The sequence below is a fragment of the Mycotypha africana genome (genome assembly GCF_025528875.1).
Source record: "Mycotypha africana strain NRRL 2978 chromosome Unknown BDF20scaffold_19, whole genome shotgun sequence".
In the NCBI taxonomy this organism is placed as follows: Eukaryota; Fungi; Mucoromycota; class Mucoromycetes; order Mucorales; family Mycotyphaceae; genus Mycotypha; species Mycotypha africana.
Window position 1 is genome coordinate 121,261 of NW_026515743.1, and position 22,812 is coordinate 144,072.

Consider the following 22,812-nt stretch of genomic DNA (forward strand, 5'->3'; position numbering starts at 1 on the left):
CAAGATCTGTATTTGAGAATGTAACCGAGAAATACTGGATCTCGCTCGGGATAGCAGCAAACGAGGTTTTACGACATGATCAGGCAGGAGATGACGAAGGCTAAGGTTGGAGAGCGAGGATGTAATAGAGTCCTTGAAAGAATAGGTTCGAGGAATATGATGGTTTTCGAATTCTGCTGCTTGATCTATATCATCATAAAAAGGAACCGTATTTGTCAAGCTTGTTGATAATAGGGGATTTTTATTGCTCGTATTTGAATACGGATGCATTCTTATATGTCACGTTGTTGTCAAAGTAAGCGTGTTAAGTAAAGCAAAAAGATTGGAAAGAATTATAAAAGGACCGTTTTGTCCTATTTCATTGTATAAAATACTTGGCAAGACTTGGCTCGGAATATTTCTGAATGATGTACAATTACCTTCAAACTATTGAGATAAGAACTACTGCTATTAACGATATGAGGTTTTCTCAACCATTCCACATGGTAACACTCATGTTAAGCAAAAAGTTTTGATTTCAGCATTTGCAATAAATTAAATTTATTGAGGGAGGACTATATTTACAAAAAATTGGAATGGTATGCTGGGATATATATACAGATAGATTATTTCTGCTGTTGTAATCTCTTCATTCTTTCCTCTGCAGCTCTTGCCCGTTTCTCTCTTTCTAAGCGCATACGTGCTTCTGGGCTCATCTGTAAAGTATCATTCAAACTACTGCTACTACTATTATTACCACTGCCCAATTTTCGAGCGGTTGAGGCAAATCTTGCCTTTTGATTTATTATTTGCTGCTGTTGTTGCTGTTTTCTCATTTGATCTTCTTTCTCTTTTGCTTCACGCTCGGCTTCCAATCGAGCTTGTTCTAATTCCATTAACCGTTTCCTTTCCTTTTCTTTTTCTAATCTCTTTTTCTCTTTTGCCAATTGTTCTTGTTCTTGTTTCTCCGTTAATGGGCTAGGCACACGTCCTTTTTCTAACCAATCCCATTTATCGGGGTAATCGCACATGCATCGTCTAAATGCGTTTCGAGCTTCTTTATCTTTACACACTTCGTACGCTGTTTTGCCTGCATCGCTGACAATGGTTGGATCCGCATCATAACGAATGAGCAGTTCTTTGATTAATTCACCTGCGCCGTTACCCATACTGGCCACCATATGTAGTAACGTGGGATAATGATACACATCTGCCTTATCACCCAACTGATCTACCGGTAAAGGTCCGGACAACGGCAGATCTTTTTCATTCTTCTCAATAAAAGCCAACGTCACTGCTGTTTTGTTTTGCTTCAAAAGATTTAAAAGCTTTTTTAAACTACTGTCTGTTTCTGCTGCTGCTGCTTTATTTGGCTGTTGGCTATTGCTTTTGTTCATTACTGATTTTTCCAACTGTTTCTTGGCTTTTTCTTCTTTTTCTATCCATTTCTGCTTAAAGTCATGTAGCGCTTGTTCATCCACATCCATCGTCTTTAATGTTGACAACTCAAAATAGACACGTTTTAATTCATTCAAAGTCGGTCGACGCGTGGCAAAAGGAATGGTATTCAAACGATCCCCTACTCTATCTAATACAGCCCCTTCATAATTAAACACCAATTTACGATTTCCACTCGGTGCATGAACAAAAACCATCTGACTATTCATAATCAGATGCTGCCATTGACCAAGTACTTCTCTCACCTCTTGTTGCAATGCTTGTTCATTGTATCGACGTATCTGAGCACCCGCTGAATTCGCTGCTCCTTTCGCATTATCATTGGCTGATTGTGATCCACCTTGTTTACGACGTGTTGTGTAGCGATGAAACGTTCTATGAGCAATAAATTTAATAACACCCCCTTCTTCGGAAGGATAAATGACTTGAGCACGCTTTTTTTCTGTAGAGGGTACATCAATAACGCAACCAGCAAAATGACCACCACCCAACATAATAATGGTCCATTGTTGATGTTGACTGAGTTGTTGTAACGATGTCATAGGGTTGGTGGGGGATACAAGCAGACGACGATAGATGCCATAATGAAGAGTGAAAGACGATGAGGCTTGGTCTGCTGGCTCTTTTTCCTTGAACCAAGTCAAAGAAGAATACTTTCTCATATGGGGCATCACCACCTGGTTTGCATCCTTTTTGAACTGCTCGTTTTGTTCTTGCTCCTCCTTTTCTCTGTAGATAAGAGAGTCGAGTGTATTGCTTTTACTATTCAGAGTTGTTTTACTGTCTTCATCTCGTGGTTGCTCTCGTCCAATACCATTTTCCTCCTCTTCCTCTTCCTCCTCCTCACTATCTTCTGAACCAGATATACTCTCACTTAAATCTGCCAATAAAATCTCAAATTCCTCGTACGTCACTGGATCCACCTTTAACACGAGTTTTCTTTTAATGTTATATCTATGCCAATCCGTATTGAAATGTAGCTTTTGTTCTTGTCGATCGGAAAAAGTGGCACGACAGGTCAAACAGGTCAACTCTGCTTCTCCTCCACTTGAGTTTTCGGCGCCGCTACCACTACTACTGCTGTTGTTGTTTGCTAATCGCTCTTGCTGCAGTTGTAAACGCGCTAAAGCTTTGGCTGTAATGTGAGCTTCATCCTGTTCTTTATCCGTGTCTGTTGAATGGACGACAGTCTGAGCTATAGGCTGGAGATTTTCTAATAAATCAGTTGGAATCCTGAAAATACTCATGGGCTTTCCATTTCCATTTCTTTTCATTTTTAGGTGACGAAGGCTGAAAAGAACAAAAAGCGTAGAGAAGGGCAAGCTTTTCTTTTTTGGCCCACGAACAAAGATTAAATACCCGAAATTAAAGTCAGTTTACAAGATGAAAAATCCCAACAGGAACGGTAGATCAACTTTCCTTCTCCTGATAGTTTTGCTATCGCGTATGCATCTCTTTGGCTGAGCGCATCAGCGGAGAGTTTATAAAGTGCTCTGTGATGGGTTGACTGATTCTATATGTTGCGAATACAGGAAGCGTGAAGCGAAATAATGAATGTAATGAAAAAGTAGACAGACATGGAGCGGAGATAAGTTGAACAGCGATTGTGCCTTGTTTATATACAGTTTTTTATTATGGATACCAAGTCATAATGTTTCTTAGACGGTCCACATGAAAGATAAACATGTGTATGTATATTATAAATTATTCAGAGGGAATGAATCATGTGTCTCAAATTCTAAATGTAAATGCAAGCACAGCTTCCCGGTAATAATTTTCATTCGATGCTAGCATCTGCCCAAGGTGTTAGTGTTCCAATGGCTGACGTGGAAAAGTGATTAATTGAAATGCTTAAACGATCGATTCTATTACAGAGAATTGTGATCACTTCAATCGACTTTGCTCCTTCTTTGAATGTTTTGACCCTTTTGAAATCATTTTGTCCTCTGCGAACTTTTAGGCGACAGCCATATTTGATAATGGCAAGATTTCTTTTCTCTGATTTCATTTTGACCACCAAATAAAAGGAACTGACGGATCTAAGCACCTCCTTTCTGATGCTGATATTAAGTGTGTGAAGATATTGCATGTTGGTCATATTGATAGTCGTTTTTTTTTCTTCATTGTCGTTCAAGTGGAAGCCTGTGATGGTAACATTTTTAACAAAAGGCACGCAAGGCATTAAAGGCGCTGTAACATGCTGGAGGATATTGTCACTGTAGTCTTCTACATGATCAAAAAAGTTGGGCAAGAAATAGGGACAGTGGTCATCTTTTAAAATGATGTTTTCAAATTCCAAAAGACGAGCGTTCTGCTGACATGGTTGTTGTTGTTGTTGTTGCTGTTGTTCTGTGGCTGTGTTGGCTCCTTCTTTTTCTTCTTTTCTTTCTTGTGTGGTTTTATCTGTTCTGATGGTGTTGCTTTTATTTGGAAAGTTGATTTTTATTTCCATCGAATTACCGTAGCCATTTCTGTAAGAAAAGCTATCCAGACAAGGCGAATGCACTGTCAATAATTTGGAAGTGACAAAGATATCATCCAAAGAAACAGGAGATACGTCCATGCTTCTATCCAGCACTTTAATAGATGTAGCAAATTTCAAGCAAGTCATTTTATCCACGATATCCCTCAGTCGAAAACGTGTTCTTCCTCCGGGTCGTCCGTTGTTTATTTCATTTTCGCCATCGCCTTCGACCTCTCCTTCGTCGTCCGAGTCATCACGGAAAATAGTACGTATGAAGCCATCATGAAAGCGTCTTCTTCCGTAATCAGTAACAAACAAAGACACCTTTGTCCAACTATTGGCACCGTTATCCTGATTTGCAGAGGAGTGTGAAATATCAATAGAGTCTATTTTATGGCTTCTGGAACTTTGACTGTAAGGCATCATAAAATCCGCTTCAATTTTAAATTTGATTGCTTTGCTGTCTTTACTTTGATGATGGTTGGACGTCACTGTGGGTGATATATTGCAATTAAGATTGAAGGCACTGCTTATGGACATTGTGGACGACTGAGACTGATGTTGTAAAAAAGATGGCGCCGTGGATGTTGCGCTGACGGATCGTGACGAGCGAGGGGATGCCTCATAAAAAAGTAAAGCGTACAAGATGTCATTCCCTGGATTTTGTTCTCTTGTGGCTAGTCCTTCCGCATTTCTGACAGGGTTCCATTCACGGCCTCCTCGTCTTTCTTCGTCTTCAGTCAGTGACGGAATATTGGTCAGTCCCACTTTGAATTGTTTACAGCTGTATAGTTTTTGAACAAACATAGGGGCTCTGAGAGCTTTTGCTGTCTGCAAATACTTGTTATTGTCTTGACAGACGTTTAATATGCATTTCAAGATGGATAGATGTGGTAAATGGGTGGCAATGGTTTGCGTACATGCTTCTGTTAACCAACCCAACTCCAAATGTAATTCATTCAACTGATGATGGTATACATTTTTAAGCATGCTATGTGTGATGTAGGAAGCAGTATTCGTTGCTGGTGTACCCGGAGGCTGATGATTGATTGCTGCTCTCATATCATTCTGCTCATCATTGACCAATTTATCTTCGTAGGATATGTAATGCAGTTTGCGTAGGCTGGGGCAATGGGACAAAAAAGTAAATATATCCAATTTTAGCACAGCATTGATTATTGATTCTCCATGGTTTGCCAATAAAGCTGCTCTTCGACTTCTGGCATTGTCAATTTTGAGTGAGTTTAATCTCACAAATTCTTTCAAATAGTCGTTTACTCGACGAGTTACATTTGTATCCGTACTATTCGTACTGCTGCTGTTATTGTTGCTTTCAAGAAGATGCTGTACGACTAGATGCAGTATTTGATTGTGATCCAGTTGTAGATGGGTGATCGTTTTGCTCAACGCTTGATTAAGCAATAAATAAAGACTGTCCCAATGAGATTGATCCTGAGCAGAATAAAAGTTTGAAAAGTTGATTTCCCGTAACGAGCATAAGAAGCTTGACTGAGCTAAATGTAACAGTTGTTCCAAATGCCATAGTTCACAATGGTCTATTTTTATGAGATGGAGGTGAGTAAATCCAACGATAATCTTTCGAAAAATGGCTTCATTTCGGTCTGTTTTGCCAAAGAAGGAGATGATTAGTTTTCTCACATAATGCATGGGAAACAATGCTGCTTCTGTGGAGGTAACGGTCGCAGAATGCTGCTGTATTTCATTGTTTGTCTGAATCTCATTTTCCTTTTCATAAAATGAAGACAGTTTCTTTAATTGACGGTTTGATAAGGTGTACCTATTGTAGAGAACGCGGAGTGCTGCTGAACGAGTCGCTTTACACACTTTACTGCAGGCAATGAGTGAGCCCAAACTTAAATGGTTCACTATGTTCAAGTATATCTCTGCTGGAAGATTGTTGAGAGAAGACATTTATAGAGTAAGGCAAAGAAAGAAAAGAAGAGGAGTGCAATAAAAACCAAAGAAAGGAAAAAGAATGAATGAAAGTGACTATTCACAAACTGTTTGGTGCACATGAATATGGAGGTTGTTTAATTCATGCTGTACTCAACACTATTGTAACACAGAGCTTCTTTTTTTTAAGGCACAATAAATCAAAACCATGCTTTGTCCCCACTTTAGAACGAAATGCCTAATACAAGCGGAATTCAATAACTTTACAGATCGAAATAAAATCCGCTCAAAACAGAATCCTACAGTGATATCAATGCACGAATGGCGCCGATTTCAGCACTGGATAATATAAATAACCATGACTACAGGTACAGTTTGTCAGTGAACAAGAACAAGAGCGAGTAATATTCGTGAATGTGGGACTAAAACATAATGTTCGCAACTGTTCTAATTTCTCAAAGTGGTCTACCAGCTCTGATATGTAGTATTTGACCCTTGTGGGTGATTCATTTATAAGAGTCTAGTTTCTAATAGCAGTCGAATGCAAGCCATTCAAAGGACAATGGATTGAGTGCACACGCTGTCAAATAATACATTCCACGCAACCCTATGCATCCATTCGTTAGACATTATTTTTTGACGCGTGTTTTCAGCGTATTTGCTTGACCCTCTTTAAGCTTGAGTAGAATCCAGCAAAGCGAAAAAGGCAAAAAAGTGCGTTCATTGTTTGCGCTTAAACATCATGGGTTTGAAACTTTTGAACAGCACATCCTTACGGAAGGTCAAAGACATGAAGCATTCCACACAACTCTGGAGGATAGAGAACATAGCTTTTGAGCATTGTTTTGTCAAGTGTAAATGAATGAACCATTTGTAGATTGGCATGTAACATCTCCATTTTTTCAAACAATTTGAATAAATATAATGTAAACATTTTTATTTGTACAGTGTTGGTAAATCATGAGAATAGCCCTTTTATTACTGTTATACGTCAGGTTGCTGCTGTCTACCCGTTTGATCAACCACTTCCCCTTCTACATCCAAGAATCCGTAGTCTGAGCAAATCTTGACTAATGCTTCGGCTTGAGATACTGGTAAAGCACCCAAGACTTTATTTAAAGCATCCAAAGTGCCCACTTTAACAGCCTCCTGAAATTCAGCAGGCATTGAAGTGAATTTTTGGTAAGCCTCTTCGTGTTCAGGTTCAGGCACGCGAATGGTAAGTTGTGATCCATCTCCCATGGGCTGTAACTGAATTGTTTCTACGCCTTCGCCACTTCCCTCTTCTATTTGCTCGGCAGCAATCTCAACACAACGTGTACGAATTCGACCGTACGTCTTTTCAACATCATCAATAAACATTTTGTGTCCCTGTGTATTGGGAATGCTCATCTTTGAAAAGAAAAGTTTGACGCCATCCCGGCCTAACTGACCACAGTATTGAAGAGTAAGAGATTGTATAACGCAATTCTTTGCATATTCTTCATCTCCTTTCAACTGTGCTGTGAATGCTTGCCCAAGAATGGAATCAGAGGACTTTTCGTTGATGATTTCAGGATTGTTGGTAAGGAACTTGAAACTATCTTCAAAGCCCTTGATTTTGGAGAACTGTGCTGCTTTTGGTGACATGTCGATATCTTCCTCTTCCTCCTCCTGTTCTTCTTCCTCCTTACGATCAGTCATCTTGTTTTCAAGGGAGAGATCTTTCATTTTGACATCTGGGTTCAGTGTCTCTACCACCTTTTTCTTTTCTGTTTTCTTTGTTGTTGAAGATGGTATAGGCTTTGGTTTATTCAAGATCTATATAGAGCAAATGGATGTTGATGAGACAAACATGATCATCCTTGGCGCAACGTGTTCATAGATAGGATTCTACTCACTGTTTTACTCGTTTTCTCGGATGTAAACATATTTTCACTTGTCAACTTTTTACTCGCTTCTTTTTGTAACTTTTTCAATTCTTTCGACGAGTCCTCCACTGTCTTTTCAATGGTTTGAGCAGTTTGTTTAAATCTTTCCAGTAATGTTATTTTCACTTCAGCAGGTGTTGTTTGAGACAAGCCTGTTGCAATTTGAGCCTTCATGGCAGCAAACACTTGTGCCATATCCATTGGTTTTTGTTGTTGTTCCTGCTGCTGTGAGGGCTGTTCTAGTTGCGGAGGTAAAGAAGGTAGCTGCATACCAGCCGCTTCTTGCTGCTGCTTATCCAACACGTCCATCACAAGACGAATGCCCTTTTCGTCATCGTCATTGTTTTGAAGCATATCAATGAGCTCTTGTACCTTCTTTAGAGCCTTTTGTTGAGTGGGTACAAACTTGCCAAGGTAATCCATTTTGGCTTTACGTTCGGCGCGTTCACGATGAATGGCCTCTCTCTTCCATTTAATCATGGAGCGTTTATCGACATTAGGATGAACTTCAATGTCTGAGTCGTCTGAAAGTTCAAGGTTATCCCATTTACTATAATCCAAAGGCATCTTTTTTTATTTTTCAGCTTTCTGAAGAAATAACAGTAAGAAGAAAAAAAAAAGGTCAAGTAAGAGGAAGTTGTATTTTTAAAGAAAAATGACCTTTTTCGATTTTTATAGAACATTCAGGAAATTTCAGCTACTCTTTATCTCTGCGCTTACAACTGACTTCTTGCACTATGGATGGTGTATTGCTCTCCATCCCTATGGAAGCATTGAGACGACTGCTCGAGTCTTGTTTAGTACATAAATAGGAAGCCATTTTTATTATGCAATGACTTTAGCCTAGTTTTAAAGAATATCTCTGTCACATCCTTCATTCTCTATTTTATTATTTAGCAGCGTAGTATTCATAAGCTAGAGAATGGAATTCGGGTGGATAAGGCGATGGGATTTCCGTACGGCCTGGTCGAGAAATCGGCTTTCTTAAGAATACAGTCTGGCAGGTGTTGTAATTCACTTCAAGATATTCTGGTACAAATAAGAAAGGTTGCGAGAATGGTTTGGGTGTAAAGTCCAATTCTTGTCCTATTTCCCCTTTCAAGAATTGTATGGCATGAGGGTCTACTGTAACAATATCTCCTTCTTTCAGTTTATGAGATGGATGAGCCAACTAAGTGGGGATGATCATAAGAAGGAAAGTTAGACGCATGTCATCTATCATAAATTACCCAGCGTGATCACAGTGAACAGGATAGGCACAACAGAAGCTTCTCCCATCCTGCTCCAATCCATTTTTCATTTACCTTTTTACCGTTCACTAATACTTTTCCATGAACACACAATTGTCTGGCTGCATAAATAGAGGGACAGAAATTGGAGCGAAACACAACAAAATCCAAACGACGTTCTAACTCTCCATACATAAGCGTGGCAGCTGGAGGATGGCGTTTGTTGACTTCTTTAGGCTGATGCACAGTAGGTAAGCGAGGATCGAAGAATTTGTTCTTGAATTGACGTTCAGTAATCTCATCGCCGTGATAGGCACGAGTCTCTCTTTTTGCGATCCATTTTTGTTGGTACAAGGTCTTTGTACTGATTTTCGGAAGTTCTTTCGTGGCAATGTTGAACAAGTTGTATTTGTTCCAGGACATGCGTCCTAATTTTCGAGATAAACTATAAGTTGGAGGCTTTCCCATTCTAGTCTATTATTGTGTGTGTTTGTATCCGTAAAGAAAAAGTAGCGTAAATGGAAATTTTGACAGTTGGGAAACACTTCAGCAAGGGGCATAAAATGATAAAAGCGGGGCGTGGCCATGATCATTGGTTGGCTGAGATGAACCCCCCCCCCTTTTTCGTATTCTATAAAAGAGCTTTTTTGAGCTTTTTGTTCAATAGGCATGAGACATCCGTTGTAAAGCACCCTTCGTCTCCTTTCATATCTTACTGAACAATGCTATTTTGAAAACAATCAACTTTCGAAAAGCTTCCGGAATGAACAGTCTTATCTTGTCATTGTTGATGAATATAAAACAAAATAAAAACAAGGAACAACGGTCTTGCAGTATACGTCATTTTTGTTTCAATTTTCCGTATTTTTTCATAGAGCTGACCGAGCTTCAGGTTACCCATATTTAAGTGTTCCCTTTTTCATTTCTGCCATCTTTTTTTAATTATAAAAGTTAGAACCGATGCAATCCAATATATTCGATGATCAACCTTCCGTATTTCGCTTTCGAAACCCTTTGCGCTATCTATCACGTAGAGGCAGACAAATAGGTGTTTACCTTGCAGGAGGTTTGGTAATGCATAGTTTCAAACGTTCCGGATGCCAATGTCAAAGCACCCCCACACCCTGAACATTAACCCTCTCCTGTTCTCTCTTACACTACAAAAAATGGACGAATAAATAGCTAGCGATCGGTTGGTGGATATTCATCGACGCTGTAATGAACTCTTCAAAACTCAATGGAGAACATCACATGGGTTTTGAAGATTGGTTTTCAGGCATACTGACTACATTTGGCATGATTGTGTATGGATCATCCGTATTCATAGTTGACATGTAGGAAAGACTCGCGTTCATACTTTACTTTGTTTGCAAAAAAAAATGTAGGATCAACTTGATCGATAAAGAGACATTAAAACGTAATGATACCTATGCTGGTGAACTAGGCATCATCCAGAAAGCCAGATTATTCCTGTTTCTTGGATTTGCTCTGATGGCTGGTGGATTTGCAGGAGCTTGTGTAAGTTGAATGTCATTGAGTCAACCCTTGTTCTGTTTTCTAAGCGGATACATGATGTATATCTATTGACACCTTCCACTTGTTGTGGGTCTAGTGTACGATGATCATCAAGTATATTATACATTTGGAATCAGCACAACCTTATATCAATTATGGTATTGCCGTAGTGGCACAGAATGGATTAATCATGTCAAGGTACGATAGAGCAGAAAGAGGATTTAAAAAAAGGTGTGTATAACTGACGGCTCTATCCTCCTGTGATATTTCGGTCCTATTAGTACATTTGTATTGTGGATCGCTCAAAATACACCAGTAGACACAGTAAGTACCGTACAAATTCATCCTACTGACTTTTTTACGTGCCAAGCGAATGGCTAAATCTTTTCTCTAGGAATTTGAATATAACGTTCGACTATAGCGAAGGGAAGGATAAAAGATAGATAAAGAGAGGAAAGCGTCTCAATGCCTTCAAGTATTTTATAGCTGGTAAAATGATGAATGACATACCATCGAAATGCATCTCTGTGTATTACAGAAAACATACGTATAGAATTTTGGAACATAGTTCCTATAGCCATAGTTTTAGGACAGCTCGTATTAAAGTAGACCCAAGTTTGTCCATTCTCCAGCTCTACTTGCTTTCTGATGGAGTACACTTGAGCTTTTTTAATGAAAGATGTTTGTAATGATATGATAGATGATACTGTATATACATTCAATTCCCTTACAAGGTCAGATACTACTCGCCGCCTTACTCTATCAGTATACACTATTTTGAACGCAGCATAAAGTGGAACAAGCAAAGTCTGCAGACCTTTGATGGTCATATCAGTCAGACTGAGTCAAATCGACAAAACGACACATTTTCAGGTGCACTGTCAAATGCATTTTGAGTGAGTGCCGATTACTTTTATATTGGAAGGGCTCCAAATACACCATCAAGATATCAGTCCTAGAATATTGTCATTGTAAATTCATTTCTAGGATGTCCTCTGGTACTACCTATCTTGTGGTTTTTCTGAAAGCTATAAAAGCCAGTCAAGTCCAATAGGGTGAAAGCATTTTGATAAAATGTGAGGAAAACTGTCAAGGAATACGATAAAATAGGCTACAGTATCTACACTTTAGAATCACTGTTGGTAACAGTAGGCAGTTTTTGTTTTTTATTAAATTAAGAAATGGCCTTCAGCAGCATCAAGTACGCGTTGTCAAATCATTGTCATCACCAATATCGATACTTGACCAATGGTTTATGAACGAAACACAACCGAGAAAGTCGAGCTAGATGAAGCGAGTTTTGTCAGTTTTTACGACTATCGAGACAACCTTTCATGGTGTGGTTCTCAAAGGCCTTCAAAGCTATCGCTTTCATCAAAAATAGTTTTTGATTGGAAAATCTATCAGTGGCCACCCGTATGTGCATTTTAGTTTCATGTTTTTTATATTTGATTCCTCCAACTCATCAACTTGTATGATTCTTCAATACATTCCTAAAATAATATGGGTTAGAATCGCAATATCACCATCCTTTTTTATTAAATCAAACCAATCGAACCTTAGTGAACCATAACAAGTTGACCAACTTTCTATCTTTGCATGTTTGCAAAGATGTTGGCATTTCAACTGAACCTATACAATGAATGATGTATAGCTCAGTATAAGGCATAGAGAGTTTCCATACTCTTATTTTTGATCTTGGAGAAAGAGAGGACGGGCATGTGCAAAAATTATAAAGTTGATTAAACATGTTTACATACCTGTAACTTGAACTAGGATAAGATATCGATATCCATAGGGAGACAAGACTATATATCGCTTGTCTCCTTTTGGATATCGACAGCTTGGAAAGGCCCTGCTGTTTCAATCAGTGCAACTTCTATTTCATGTTTGCTGTTGATGAGAAGGCCGTCCGCATGGTAGAAGGACTTAACCTGCGAAGAATGTATCAATTCTTGACACATGGCTTTTAAGCGGATTTCACCAGGCAGGAAATTTGTTGTTGAGATACTTTGACATGGATATTCCATCCATGGCCATAAAACTCTGTAGTTCTAACAGAGTTCCCAGCCAGGTGTCAGAATTTTGAGCCAATGCTTCAGAAACACTACAATGCAGGCCAAGTTAAGTACACTTTTAGTTTTACAATGATCATTTTTTTTTTTTCAAATACTTACAGCGTTGAAATGACCCCATAAAAGAATTTCATGAAGGGGTTTTCTGATTGAAAAACTGTCAAGTGTTCCTCTGCTAATGATTCATTGGTGAGCTTTTCGTTATTGAGAACCTATCCATCGGCATAGAATAGTAAATATCGAAAAAACTCATCATCCAAGGCAAAAAACCTCATTACCAATGTATCAAAAAACATATTGTAGTACTGTATGTCTGACACGAAAAAGTTGGGAATGTCTTTGATTATCACATCTGTCTTTTCAATCAAATTTGGAGGATAATGCTTCTTTGTCACTTCGGATCGTATGTTGTTTCCAAGCTGGATCACGTTTAGGTGCTCCAAGCTACAAAATTGTCCATTAACTGAAAACAAGAATAATCACTTTAGAGAAAATTTTGCAAGTATACCTGTACTTATCAACATCTTCTTCTGTTTGCATTTTCTTTGTTATTTGTTTCCAGATTTCCCAAATGCTCAACTCAGCATCTTCCTCTACTACTTTAATGTCTTCTTCGCAATCCTATTGTCATCCAACAGAAAAAAAAAAAAAAAAAAATAAAAAGTTGTCAATACAATGGCTTATTAGATAATAATAACTTTTTGCTTACTGAATCGTAAAGGAAGGCATCATGGGCTTTCAGAATGTTAAAGGGCATGGATAAAGATGACCTTCCATTGAGGTAGCTTTATCCGATGGTGGATAATGCCACCCTTCAAGACTTGATAGTATAGGGTGGTGGTCGTAGGTATTTGGCGACGTGTAGAGTTAAATAGCATTTTGTTGAAGGAATAAAAAGCGTAACGAGATCAAACTAGTAAGAGGTTAAAAAGTCTTAAAGAAGAAAAAGGAAGCATCTACTGCGAAAATTTGAAAATAGGTTGTTTATATTGCAAAACTGAGTTATTCTACTCGATAAAGACGCGCGTCTTTTCAGGGGTAAAATAAACAGGATTCGCCTTTGTGGAGTCCAGGTATTGACCGCGAGTGGGAAAATAGAGGAGTTGCATCATCACCAGATCACATGAATACCAAGTCCTCCCCGTACTAACTATTGTGCAAGCCCATAGTATTCGTGCTAGTGAACAGTTATTGTGAAAGGATGAAGAAAGCCTATCCTCTTGGCTCATTCTTTATGTCAAGGCAGACTCTTCATGTTGTATAGTAGCGTATTGTAGTAGAAAAAGTAAACTATAGAACAACCTGTTCAGCCTTACACGAGGTAGGGCATCTCGTATAAAAAGCATTACTTATTCTCTCCTCTTATGATGTCAGCAGTAAGGAGGTGTAAGGATCTCGTATCATTGGGTGTACGATTTCTCAACATCCCATAGGATGGGTATTCATCTATGAAAGAGTTATAAGTAGTTTAAAATAGGGTACCCTTCATCTTTGTCCTTCATAAAGTGATTTATAATCGTTCCTATGTGTCTATCGGCTACTCTCAGTTTTTGTGGTTTTTTTTTTTTTTTTGTTTTCGTGATCCAATAGAACCATAGACCACGGTAGAAGCATTCTTCCAATCATTAAGAAGGATCATTCATGGCAAGTGCTGCTCGTGTTCAGGACATCTTTATAGATAGTATAGTTTGCATGGCAATCATCCATGGATGACGCATTCGTTGAGTAGTGGGTTTTGCTGACCCTTTGAGCGAAAGAACGGCTCACACTTGCTTCCATCATGATCAGAAAGTGAACCCAACCTCCACTAAAAATACGATAGAGCTTCGAGGCTACAAGTAGGATGTAATCCTATGCCTCCAACTTGCACTGGATCGAATGGTTGCAAAAGAGCGAGGGCGCATGTAGGAGGTTGATCCCGTTCTGACTTTTTACTCCGCCTGCATTCTACAAGCGTGTTCTATTGTTCACGTTCAGGATGATTTCCCCTTGGGTGTTCCGAGTGTAAATTATCTTTCAAGATCTGATGCATTGATTTAATGAGAAAAAAAAAAAAAGAAAGATTCAATTGATTTCCGCACCGGCCATGTTTGAGACCTTTTTTTTCGCGGAGTTGACACCACGGGCCTATAAGATTTTCTGAATAATGGAAAATTTCCATGGATGGATTGCGATGGATACATTGATCGTCTTATGCTAAAGTCAGGACTGCCAGGAAGCAAGATCTCCATTTTGTTTTCTGTCCATGCATAAGCAGTATTCATTACTACCGTCGCGACCCAACAAGAGAAAGAGGTCATTGCTCCTCTTGGTGAACTCCACTGTCTGAGGCATTTTTGCTAGAACTGTGCCCCGCCTTGGTAAAAGAATGGGTCAAAGCTTGGGTCTATTGTTGGAGCAGATCCTGGGTACCTGAAGCGCACGTTATTGTCATGTGAAAGAGAGCCATGGACGCTCTGTACTACTATTTAATATTACATAAGGGTTCAACCGCTTTTTCAAGGCTTGAATTGCTTAAAAATAAGGTTGGCCCATTCCCATGACAGCTTTTCTGTGTCAATGCCATTGTTCTGCAGATGAAAAACCTTTTTTTTTGTGTAATGTGAATCTAAATAGAAACGTTAATGCAACTCTAAACTTTTTTTATTAGTCATTGCTATTACTTTTTCCAACACGACGCGTCAGGTAAAGTCTTGCCATCGTTCTCGTCCATCTATTGTCTTTCTTAGAAACGTGTTTCTATCACTATCAGCATGATCGATCTTGGGTTTTTTTCTAGAAAGTGGGACTCTATTGAGGAGAATGGGTCTGAGGATGGTTCGACTGCTAAAACCTTTCCATGAAATTTGTCTCAGATTTGCTCAGATTTATCAATCATCAGAAAAAAAAAAAAAAAATGAAAACATTTTTTAGATTTAGATAGATGGATGACGCATTCCTCATTTAAAAAAGGCTGGAAAATACAAAAAATCACAATAAAAAAATTTCTTTATACATTTAATGGATACATAATAATTGTATATATTCAATTACAACGGGGGGAGGACAAAATAACAAGAACGAGAAATTATAGCGAAAAAAGAGAGAGGGAGAAAGGGTGTGTATGTGTTGATATTCTTATGTATAATCGTATTTTGCCCTAAAAAGACAAAAAGAGGGGAGACAGTATGTGTGATGGATTATGTATAATAGATAGAGAAAAAAAAAAAAAAAAAAAGAGATATAAACATTTAGAATAATTAAAAAAGTTTTTTTACAACGCGTCAAGTAGATCCATGTTTTTGATAAGAATTTCTTTACTCGTTTAAACGAGTACGGAGATCAAGAGCAATGCTTTCGGGAGGAGCCTTCTCATAGATGACACGATAAATAGCAGTGAGGAGAGGGAATTCTTGTGTCATGTTTCTGGCGGATAAAAAGTGATAGACTTCTTGTGAAGTGGTTGTACCTTGAAGTTTTTGACCGTTCAACATTTCCTTTTCAATTTCATCAATGGTCTTGCCAGAAGAGATGAAAGCAGCAGCCACCTTTCTGTTACGACCACCAGAACAAGTCGTGATAAGATCAGCGACACCACACGATTCTATAAAAAAAGTATTATTTTGTCAGCTACAAACCCAGACAATCCAACTCCCAGATTCCACAGACAGGCAGGCAGCGAAGGCGGTGAAGACGGGGGAGGAGGCTTATGCCATACAACCATCAACAAACACACACACTTCCACCCAATGGCCCCCTATCACATCAACACACACATAGACACATTCTCTCTTTTACTTACCGAAAAATGTTTCAGTGTGTACTCCACCAAAGAAAGTCTTGCCAAACTTTCTCATTTCAAGCAAACCGCGACGGATGATGGCGGCTTTTGTGTTGTTACCATAGTTGAGACCATCAGAGATACCAGCACCGAGGGCCACCACGTTCTTGAGAGCACCACAGACTTGGAGACCTCTCCAGTCACCAATGACGTTGACATCAAAGTAATCTGTATGGAAGAGCTTAACAAAGATTTCGCCGTCCTTGGGATCTTTACAAGCAATGGTGGTTTCACCAAACTTTTCTTCAGCGACTTCACTAGCAATGTTGGCACCGGACAAGGCAGCACAGTTGACACCCAAGATCTTTTCGATTTCTTCAGAGAAAATGAGCAAGTTGTTGTTTTTATAATCCAAACCCTTGATCAAAGAAATAGCTCTGCAATCCTTGTCAATCACGTCACGAAGAGATTCGCACACCTTGTACACAAATTGATGAGGCAAGACAAAAACAAGGATATTGGCATTCTTGGCAGCTTGACACACATCAGGAATGGCACGCACATTGTCTCCAAGACTGATGCCAGGAAGATATTTCACATTTTCATGCTTTTCATTGATAATCTCGGTCAAATTACGACCGTCGATTTTTTCTTCATAGACCCACATACGCACTTCAGGTTCAAAGATGTCGGGGAATTTCTTGACATTTTGAGCACAAACGCGAGCAATGGAGGAGCCCCTAATCAATAGATTGAAAATGATTAGATTTTTTACAACTGACTATTGACAGATCCAAACGTTGCATGATTTTTTTGTTTTTGTGTAGCGACCCGTCCTTCGTGTCCTTTGAACATACCAATTACCAGAACCGATGATAGTAACTCTTTGTTTAACTGCAGACATTGTATTTAAAGATGAAATAATGATTGATAGAGATGAGTATCAAACAAAAAAAGAAAAAATTTGAAAAAGGAAAAAAAAAAAGAAAGATCCAAAGCCCAAAGGTGGAGTACTTCTTTTATAATTTACATGATTTTCAAAGACGTTTAATTATGTCAAATAAAGTCCGTTCAGAACCAAAACCCACCAATGAAAAAGGGGCCTATCGAAACTTTTGACCAAGACATTTTTTTATGAAAAAAAAAAAAAATGGTGGTTTCATTCTGTGACTTTATCATATTTGCCTTCTTTAGAGCTTCTATCTACTGTGGTTTTTTTTTTTGGTTTTTTTTTTTTTTTGCATGACGTATGTATTCGACTTTAGCCGTATTTTTTGAATTTCCTGATAAAGGTACCAACCCATGTTTACCCTTTTTTGGTAAATGGGATAGATCCTATATAAAAAACAAGAGCTTAGGCCATTGAAAAGGCTGCATGTGATCGAATGCACCCACAGACAGTGTAAAGAGCATGAAATACATTAGGGGAAAATTCTATCGTTACGGGCTGAGCAGAACAAGAGCAGAGAGGATCATTGTCACCCTACCACAACAGTCAGTCATCCGTATCAAAAATGCCATATCAGTCCATGTCTGGAATTGAAATAAGAGGGTTCCCCTCGCTCACTTTTTGCGCTCATCGCACCGTCTATCGGGGCTTTCTCTATCAGAAATTAATAAAAAAAAAAAAAAAAAAAAAAAAAAAAAACTTTTTAGCTTATAGCGTGGGTGCCTTTGATAGAGCTTTGCCACAGGGACCCTCTCTTTTGCACCCCCGTCTACTCTTTCATCATGTTCGTATGTAAGCGCTGTCTTTAAAAAAAAAGCTAATTTAGACTATAAAAAAAAAAAAACGATGTCAGGTTTCTGTTGCGCGCGCGCATGAAAAAAGAAGATAAGAAAAAGTTTAAGCTTTTTATTCTAATGCAATTTAAAGATTTGTAACACGTATTGTGTTCAGTGAGAGTCCTGCAATTTTTTTTTCTTTTTTTTCCATCTATGACAAAGAGAAAAAGGGGTAGGCTGAGCTCAATTGGGTCTTTGATCCTGTTGATAAGATAGAAAAAATGGCACATACACACACACACAATGGAGGAGCCCACCTATACAGTCCTATAACAATTGTACAATTAAGGAAAGAGTAAGCTGTGATTATTTATTGTGCGCTGTAAAAAAGCCCAAACATGGATTCATTCTTGGGGGAGAGGGAGGAACCCTCATCGGACTCCAAGTGTTTTTCATACACACACTTTTTTTTTTTTTTTTTTTTTTTTTTTTTTTGCTTAGATGGCCCGTTAAAAAAAAAAAAAAATGTTGAGCTGTAAACTCAACATCAGCGCTAAAAGAAAAAAAAAAAAATAAAAAAAATAATCAAATATTAATTTGAAACCTATTCTCTTTTTTTTTTTTTTTTTGTTTCGCCAAAATGAAAAGGAAAATGGTTCAAATAACAACAAAAGAAACAGTCGATTTTTTCCTTGTCAAGAGTTATTATGATGTGATATCGGATGATCTATAGGATAAGGATGCGGATGATATGTTGCAGACGTCCATCCAGTATCTTTTTCAACGGATCACTCTCCTTTTGCAAAGATCAAATGGAGAAACGCGACATGTTGCATTGTCAAGTGATATCATTCCGCTTTATTAGGTTATCTTTACCTAACGTATATGATCCATTGCACGATCCACAATGGAGGATCAGTTTCCGGCAGCCTTGTTTTTTAAAAAGAGAATGGCTCTCAAGATCAAGAATATCTTGGGCTTGGGCGTAAGATACATTAGGGTTCAAGCTTATAGACATGACCCAGCTATCCTATTGTCCCAGTCAATGATGCTAGGATGGAAAGAGGATGTCCTCAAGCTCAGCCCTTGAAGCAAAAAGTGCCGCCAAAAAAAGAGGGGTCTGTGAACAGCAAATAATTACTTTATTGTTTTTTGCCATTGTTGATTTTCAGACGTTTCAACGAAAGATTGCCATGGAGAGCTTCCATTTAAAATAGGTCGAGGTGCAATCATAAAGTCTATTGTCGAGCGGAAGGTAAAATATAGGCTTGGCTCATTCTCTTCTTTTGCCTCTCATCCAAATGCGCGCCCCTATTGCCCGTCCTCTTTAGGATGAGTGAGTATTTCCCTTTGCCCTCTTCTATCCACCATTTCCGCATGATGGAACGTCAACATTAATACATATTAGCAAATCAATCAAGGAAAAAAAAAGAAGGTGTGCTTTATGCGAACGGTTGAAAAAAAAAAGTTAAAACTCAATCATAAAATAAAAAAAAAGACTTTCAAAGCCACACCTTCCTAGTGGCCCATTCGGGGAAAACGGACCCTCAGTGGACTTTTTTCTTTCCATCTTTTTTGAACTCTAGAAAACAACCCTAATGAACGAGAACAATCATCACCACCTCATGGACGACGAAGAGGATGAGATCCTCGCCGAATACCCTATTTATTTATCCACAGAACTCAGTCAATATCTTTATCTCTTTCAATATCCCATGCGATCAACGCCTTTCAACAACAAAACAGGTCCTACAGCAGCACGTTTAAAGCCCAAAGCCAAAATGGTCGAACTCGATCTACCTCTCGATACCCGATCGCCGCATTACAGCACAGAAAGAGGCGAAGATTTTGCCATGGGTCTCAATGACAAGACATTTAAAACCGCTTACGATCGTCGTATGGAAGAACACGAAGAAGAATTGAGCGGCTATGGCAGATCGCGACAAACTAAAAAAGAAGAAGACGAACTCCTGGACAAAATGACACTCACGTCCGTCCAAGTGCCATGTCAAACAAAATATGCGATTGGTGTCATCCGCGACGAAGCACTTCACATTACGCCGATACGCACAACGATCCAATTGAGACCGGGATTCAAATACATTGATAAAATTGACGAAAAGTGGAAAGCAGCCAACAAGCGTATTCAGGATGTAGAAAAACAAGAGGAAAAGAAACGTTCAACAGAGCCTGGCACGGTGCAATCCGTGCAAGTGTCCGTCAAGAATGCAGAACGTGAGGGCACCTTGAGAAAAAATATGTATTCCATGGCTGTAAGAAATGCGGAAGATGAGGATTGGCAACCTATTGTTTACTATGATGAAAATGTAAGTCTTGTGTTGTTCTCTTTCACTGCAAAACAAAAAAAAAAAAAAAAAAAAAAAAAAAAATTGACCCTGAATGCCATCCATTTAGTCTTATCAAGCAGAGAAAGTCTGCGAGAAACTCTATTGTTCGTCCAAGGAACCATTGGAATGTCTTACCACCAAATCCAAGTACCTTGAACAGTTGAGCGGAATAAAACTACCCTAATCCATACTTTTTATTATTTATTGGATGCCGCTGCGCAGTACTACACTTCTCCTCCATCACGTGCCTATGAAAGAGGGGAAGGATGTATTGACGCCAACTGGTGTCAGAATGAGATCAAATAAATCGATACTTGAGCTTTTTTCTCTTTCTTGATTCCTTGTCCCTTGCCCCTCAACAACTTTTGTAGGTCTTGATTCATTCTTTTCTCTCTATTCTGTCAATCCATCTCTTCTTCCTGTACAGTGTGGCCTACCATCCCACTCCCAGTAGTAGTAGTAGACCCGACAATGGCACGCTTCGTGTCACTTGTCTAGGTAGTACCAAAAGGCACGGGCAGGTTACCGAATATAGGTCAAAAAGAGACTAGCCAGCTTGGCTCCCTTGATTTTATTTTTTTGTGTGATGACTATGGAAGAGCCATTTCCATAAAAAGGAGACATCACTGCGCATTATCAAGTGAATTAAACAAGACACACACACGATGATGTGTAACTTGGCCATGCCAACTTTTTTCTTTCATTTTTTTTAGTAGCCTACTTACGCAAATGTGCTTTTTATAAAGTTATCATGGTCATAAAAACGCATCCTCTTGAAAAGGATCTATAGGAAATGCAGACAGGCATACACTTTTTCAACACCTATTCCGTCTGGGTCCTTAAGTCATCTACAAAATCCAGGAAAGAGTCGTTTTAGTAACAGGTTTAAAAATAGATGGCCAATGCGCCTCCCCCACAGCATTCCATCAGTGATGCACAACGGTTTTAGTGTACGATTTTGTGGTATGCCCTTTTCTTTGTGTACCAGATCAAGTTTAGCCGCAAAATAGAAAGGTGTCATTATGAAGCATTGTCCCTTGCGAGGTGAGGGTGGTGATCGTGCGCAAGTTCAGTATTGTGCAAGTCAGGGGAAGCTCACCTTTTTGTTCGATTGAGCCACTTGGTGCTACTTTTAATAAAACCATGTCTAATATAAAAACGACAACGATTTGAAGAATGGATCCTACTTGGAGCCTTTCTTTTTTTTTTCCCTCTCTCTTTTATCAAGTAGCTGAAGGAAAATGTCTTGCAGCACTTCCTTGCCTTCTTCCCAACCCTTGCTGGACAGTCAATATAGGCAAAAGACAAAGAAGGCTCTCCATTCTTCCACAAACAAACCTTTGAATGATACTGCGCAACAACACAAGAGCAGTGGTCAAAGGAGGGGTGGCACCACCCCCACCACCACCACCATCACCACCATCACCACCACCGCTACCCAAACTTTTCAAGTGGTTCATAGTGCCCATAGGGCATCCTCCTTGAGAAATAGCATTGTCAATGTTGGCCATTCTCAAGGTCATCGGTACTCTTATGTTACCTGCCCCATTTGCACTGAACGTCTTTTGGTGAGAATGAATGGCTCTTTTGTCTATAAATGGCTCAGTACGCATTTTGCCACACACCATCATGAATGGATGCATATCATTGTCAATCTTCGCTAATGGCTATATTCATAGCCCTCAGAAAAAAGCCAAATAAAAGAAAAAATATATATTCTATCTATTATTTTATCTATACCTATACAACAGCAACCCTTCTACATACACTTATAATACACTTATATACTTACATAGCCCTGTTCTTATCATGTACCAAAAAAAAAGACCACCTTTTTGGCATTATACCTTATTTCTTTCATTTCTATCTAGACATACTAAAATAATGACTCTCATTCCCTCCCCTATTTGTATATACATTATAAATTAAAAAAAAAAAGAAAAACTTTGTACACTACCGACATCCATTTCGTAAATCGACTGCGTCTTGGCATCACACATATTTCATTCATGCTGTGGTACACATAAATGCATAGCTGTATGAGATTTGAAAGTCTTTTCTAATGATTAGCCTAGATTGCTGAAAAAAAGATTTGCTGCAAGTCACTCCGACAATATCCTGTTCATCATCGACATGCATCGTGTACAGCCGTACTCTTGGTCGTCTGCCATGGTGTATGTAATCCCGTTGGACAAAGAAAACGAACCTCTATGCAAAGCGTAAAAGAATACTGCCTTTTTTTTTTAGGGTTGCTATGGTAACCCTCTTCATCCACTGTGAGAAATGAGTTTATCGTACGACAATTTGTAAAAAAAGTGGAGCGCTGGCTCCTTGTTAAAAATGCTTGGTTTCAAATGGGCCGATCTGAGTCAGTCACGTACTTTTTGCTTGGAGGACGCATGTAACAAAAACGCGTCAACATTTACGCATAGGGG

At 38.9% G+C, this 22,812-nt stretch overlaps 9 protein-coding genes across 9 annotated transcripts; 2 read left to right on the plus strand and 7 right to left on the minus strand.

Moving 5' to 3' along the window:
• Window positions 1–476: 476 nt before the first annotated feature.
• BDF20DRAFT_902592 (uncharacterized protein) lies at window positions 477–2,858 on the minus strand. Its single transcript, XM_053082881.1, has one exon. It carries the CDS (start codon window positions 2,709–2,711, stop codon window positions 606–608), a length of 2,106 nt encoding a protein of 701 aa, XP_052930738.1. The 5' UTR covers window positions 2,712–2,858; the 3' UTR covers window positions 477–605.
• A 356-nt stretch (window positions 2,859–3,214) lies between these two features.
• On the minus strand, window positions 3,215–5,833 carry BDF20DRAFT_840496 (uncharacterized protein; the record flags this gene model as incomplete). Its single annotated transcript, XM_053079392.1, has 1 exon — window positions 3,215–5,833. One exon carries the CDS (start codon window positions 5,831–5,833, stop codon window positions 3,215–3,217), a length of 2,619 nt encoding a protein of 872 aa, XP_052930739.1.
• An 866-nt stretch (window positions 5,834–6,699) lies between these two features.
• Window positions 6,700–8,346, minus strand: BDF20DRAFT_983242 (uncharacterized protein). The gene is made up of 2 exons (XM_053085152.1): window positions 7,696–8,346; window positions 6,700–7,615 (listed from the first exon to the last, which is right to left on the minus strand). Exons 1-2 carry the CDS (start codon window positions 8,290–8,292, stop codon window positions 6,800–6,802), a joined length of 1,413 nt encoding a protein of 470 aa, XP_052930740.1. The 5' UTR covers window positions 8,293–8,346; the 3' UTR covers window positions 6,700–6,799.
• BDF20DRAFT_251531 (uncharacterized protein) lies at window positions 8,337–9,710 on the minus strand. Its single transcript, XM_053075003.1, has 3 exons — window positions 9,671–9,710; window positions 9,030–9,585; window positions 8,337–8,896 (listed from the first exon to the last, which is right to left on the minus strand). The coding sequence occupies exons 2-3, from the start codon at window positions 9,420–9,422 to the stop codon at window positions 8,615–8,617; spliced, it is 675 nt and encodes a 224-aa protein (XP_052930741.1). The 5' UTR covers window positions 9,423–9,585; window positions 9,671–9,710; the 3' UTR covers window positions 8,337–8,614.
• BDF20DRAFT_902604 (uncharacterized protein) lies at window positions 9,648–11,140 on the plus strand. The gene is made up of 5 exons (XM_053082882.1): window positions 9,648–10,025; window positions 10,137–10,258; window positions 10,340–10,472; window positions 10,567–10,667; window positions 10,751–11,140. Exons 1-5 carry the CDS (start codon window positions 9,915–9,917, stop codon window positions 10,848–10,850), a joined length of 567 nt encoding a protein of 188 aa, XP_052930742.1. The 5' UTR covers window positions 9,648–9,914; the 3' UTR covers window positions 10,851–11,140.
• A 1,309-nt stretch (window positions 11,141–12,449) lies between these two features.
• On the minus strand, window positions 12,450–13,301 carry BDF20DRAFT_917905 (uncharacterized protein; the record flags this gene model as incomplete). Its single annotated transcript, XM_053084626.1, has 5 exons — window positions 12,450–12,576; window positions 12,647–12,756; window positions 12,823–12,988; window positions 13,059–13,165; window positions 13,254–13,301. 5 exons carry the CDS (start codon window positions 13,299–13,301, stop codon window positions 12,450–12,452), a joined length of 558 nt encoding a protein of 185 aa, XP_052930743.1.
• Window positions 13,302–15,740: 2,439 nt separating this feature from the next.
• On the minus strand, window positions 15,741–17,287 carry BDF20DRAFT_902637 (glycerol-3-phosphate dehydrogenase [NAD+]). The gene is made up of 3 exons (XM_053082883.1): window positions 17,162–17,287; window positions 16,326–17,044; window positions 15,741–16,127 (listed from the first exon to the last, which is right to left on the minus strand). The coding sequence occupies exons 1-3, from the start codon at window positions 17,206–17,208 to the stop codon at window positions 15,841–15,843; spliced, it is 1,053 nt and encodes a 350-aa protein (XP_052930744.1). The 5' UTR covers window positions 17,209–17,287; the 3' UTR covers window positions 15,741–15,840.
• A 2,367-nt stretch (window positions 17,288–19,654) lies between these two features.
• BDF20DRAFT_830240 (DNA-directed RNA polymerase III subunit Rpc5) lies at window positions 19,655–20,561 on the plus strand (the record flags this gene model as incomplete). The annotated part of the gene is made up of 2 exons (XM_053078371.1): window positions 19,655–20,248; window positions 20,445–20,561. 2 exons carry the CDS (start codon window positions 19,655–19,657, stop codon window positions 20,559–20,561), a joined length of 711 nt encoding a protein of 236 aa, XP_052930745.1.
• Window positions 20,562–21,600: 1,039 nt separating this feature from the next.
• Window positions 21,601–22,548, minus strand: BDF20DRAFT_840503 (uncharacterized protein; the record flags this gene model as incomplete). The annotated part of the gene is made up of 3 exons (XM_053079393.1): window positions 21,601–22,044; window positions 22,225–22,280; window positions 22,524–22,548. The coding sequence occupies 3 exons, from the start codon at window positions 22,546–22,548 to the stop codon at window positions 21,601–21,603; spliced, it is 525 nt and encodes a 174-aa protein (XP_052930746.1).
• Between the last annotated feature and the right edge of the window lie 264 nt (window positions 22,549–22,812).

Coding starts and splice junctions, on each gene's coding strand:
- BDF20DRAFT_983242 (XM_053085152.1), bottom strand. CDS start 8,292: ATGCCTTTGGATTATAGTAAATGGGATAACCTTGAACTTTCAGACGAC. Junction 7,616..7,695: donor CCGAGAAAACGAGTAAAACA/GTGAGTAGAATC, acceptor TGCTCTATATAG/ATCTTGAATAAACCAAAGCC.
- BDF20DRAFT_902592 (XM_053082881.1), bottom strand. CDS start 2,711: ATGAAAAGAAATGGAAATGGAAAGCCCATGAGTATTTTCAGGATTCCA.
- BDF20DRAFT_251531 (XM_053075003.1), bottom strand. CDS start 9,422: ATGGGAAAGCCTCCAACTTATAGTTTATCTCGAAAATTAGGACGCATG. Junction 8,897..9,029: donor TATTAGTGAACGGTAAAAAG/GTAAATGAAAAA, acceptor ATCCCCACTTAG/TTGGCTCATCCATCTCATAA.
- BDF20DRAFT_902604 (XM_053082882.1), top strand. CDS start 9,915: ATGCAATCCAATATATTCGATGATCAACCTTCCGTATTTCGCTTTCGA. Junction 10,026..10,136: donor TTTACCTTGCAGGAGGTTTG/GTAATGCATAGT, acceptor ACGAATAAATAG/CTAGCGATCGGTTGGTGGAT. Junction 10,473..10,566: donor GTGGATTTGCAGGAGCTTGT/GTAAGTTGAATG, acceptor TTGTGGGTCTAG/TGTACGATGATCATCAAGTA.
- BDF20DRAFT_902637 (XM_053082883.1), bottom strand. CDS start 17,208: ATGTCTGCAGTTAAACAAAGAGTTACTATCATCGGTTCTGGTAATTG. Junction 17,045..17,161: donor ATCATCGGTTCTGGTAATTG/GTATGTTCAAAG, acceptor TCTATTGATTAG/GGGCTCCTCCATTGCTCGCG. Junction 16,128..16,325: donor ACACACTGAAACATTTTTCG/GTAAGTAAAAGA, acceptor CTTTTTTTATAG/AATCGTGTGGTGTCGCTGAT.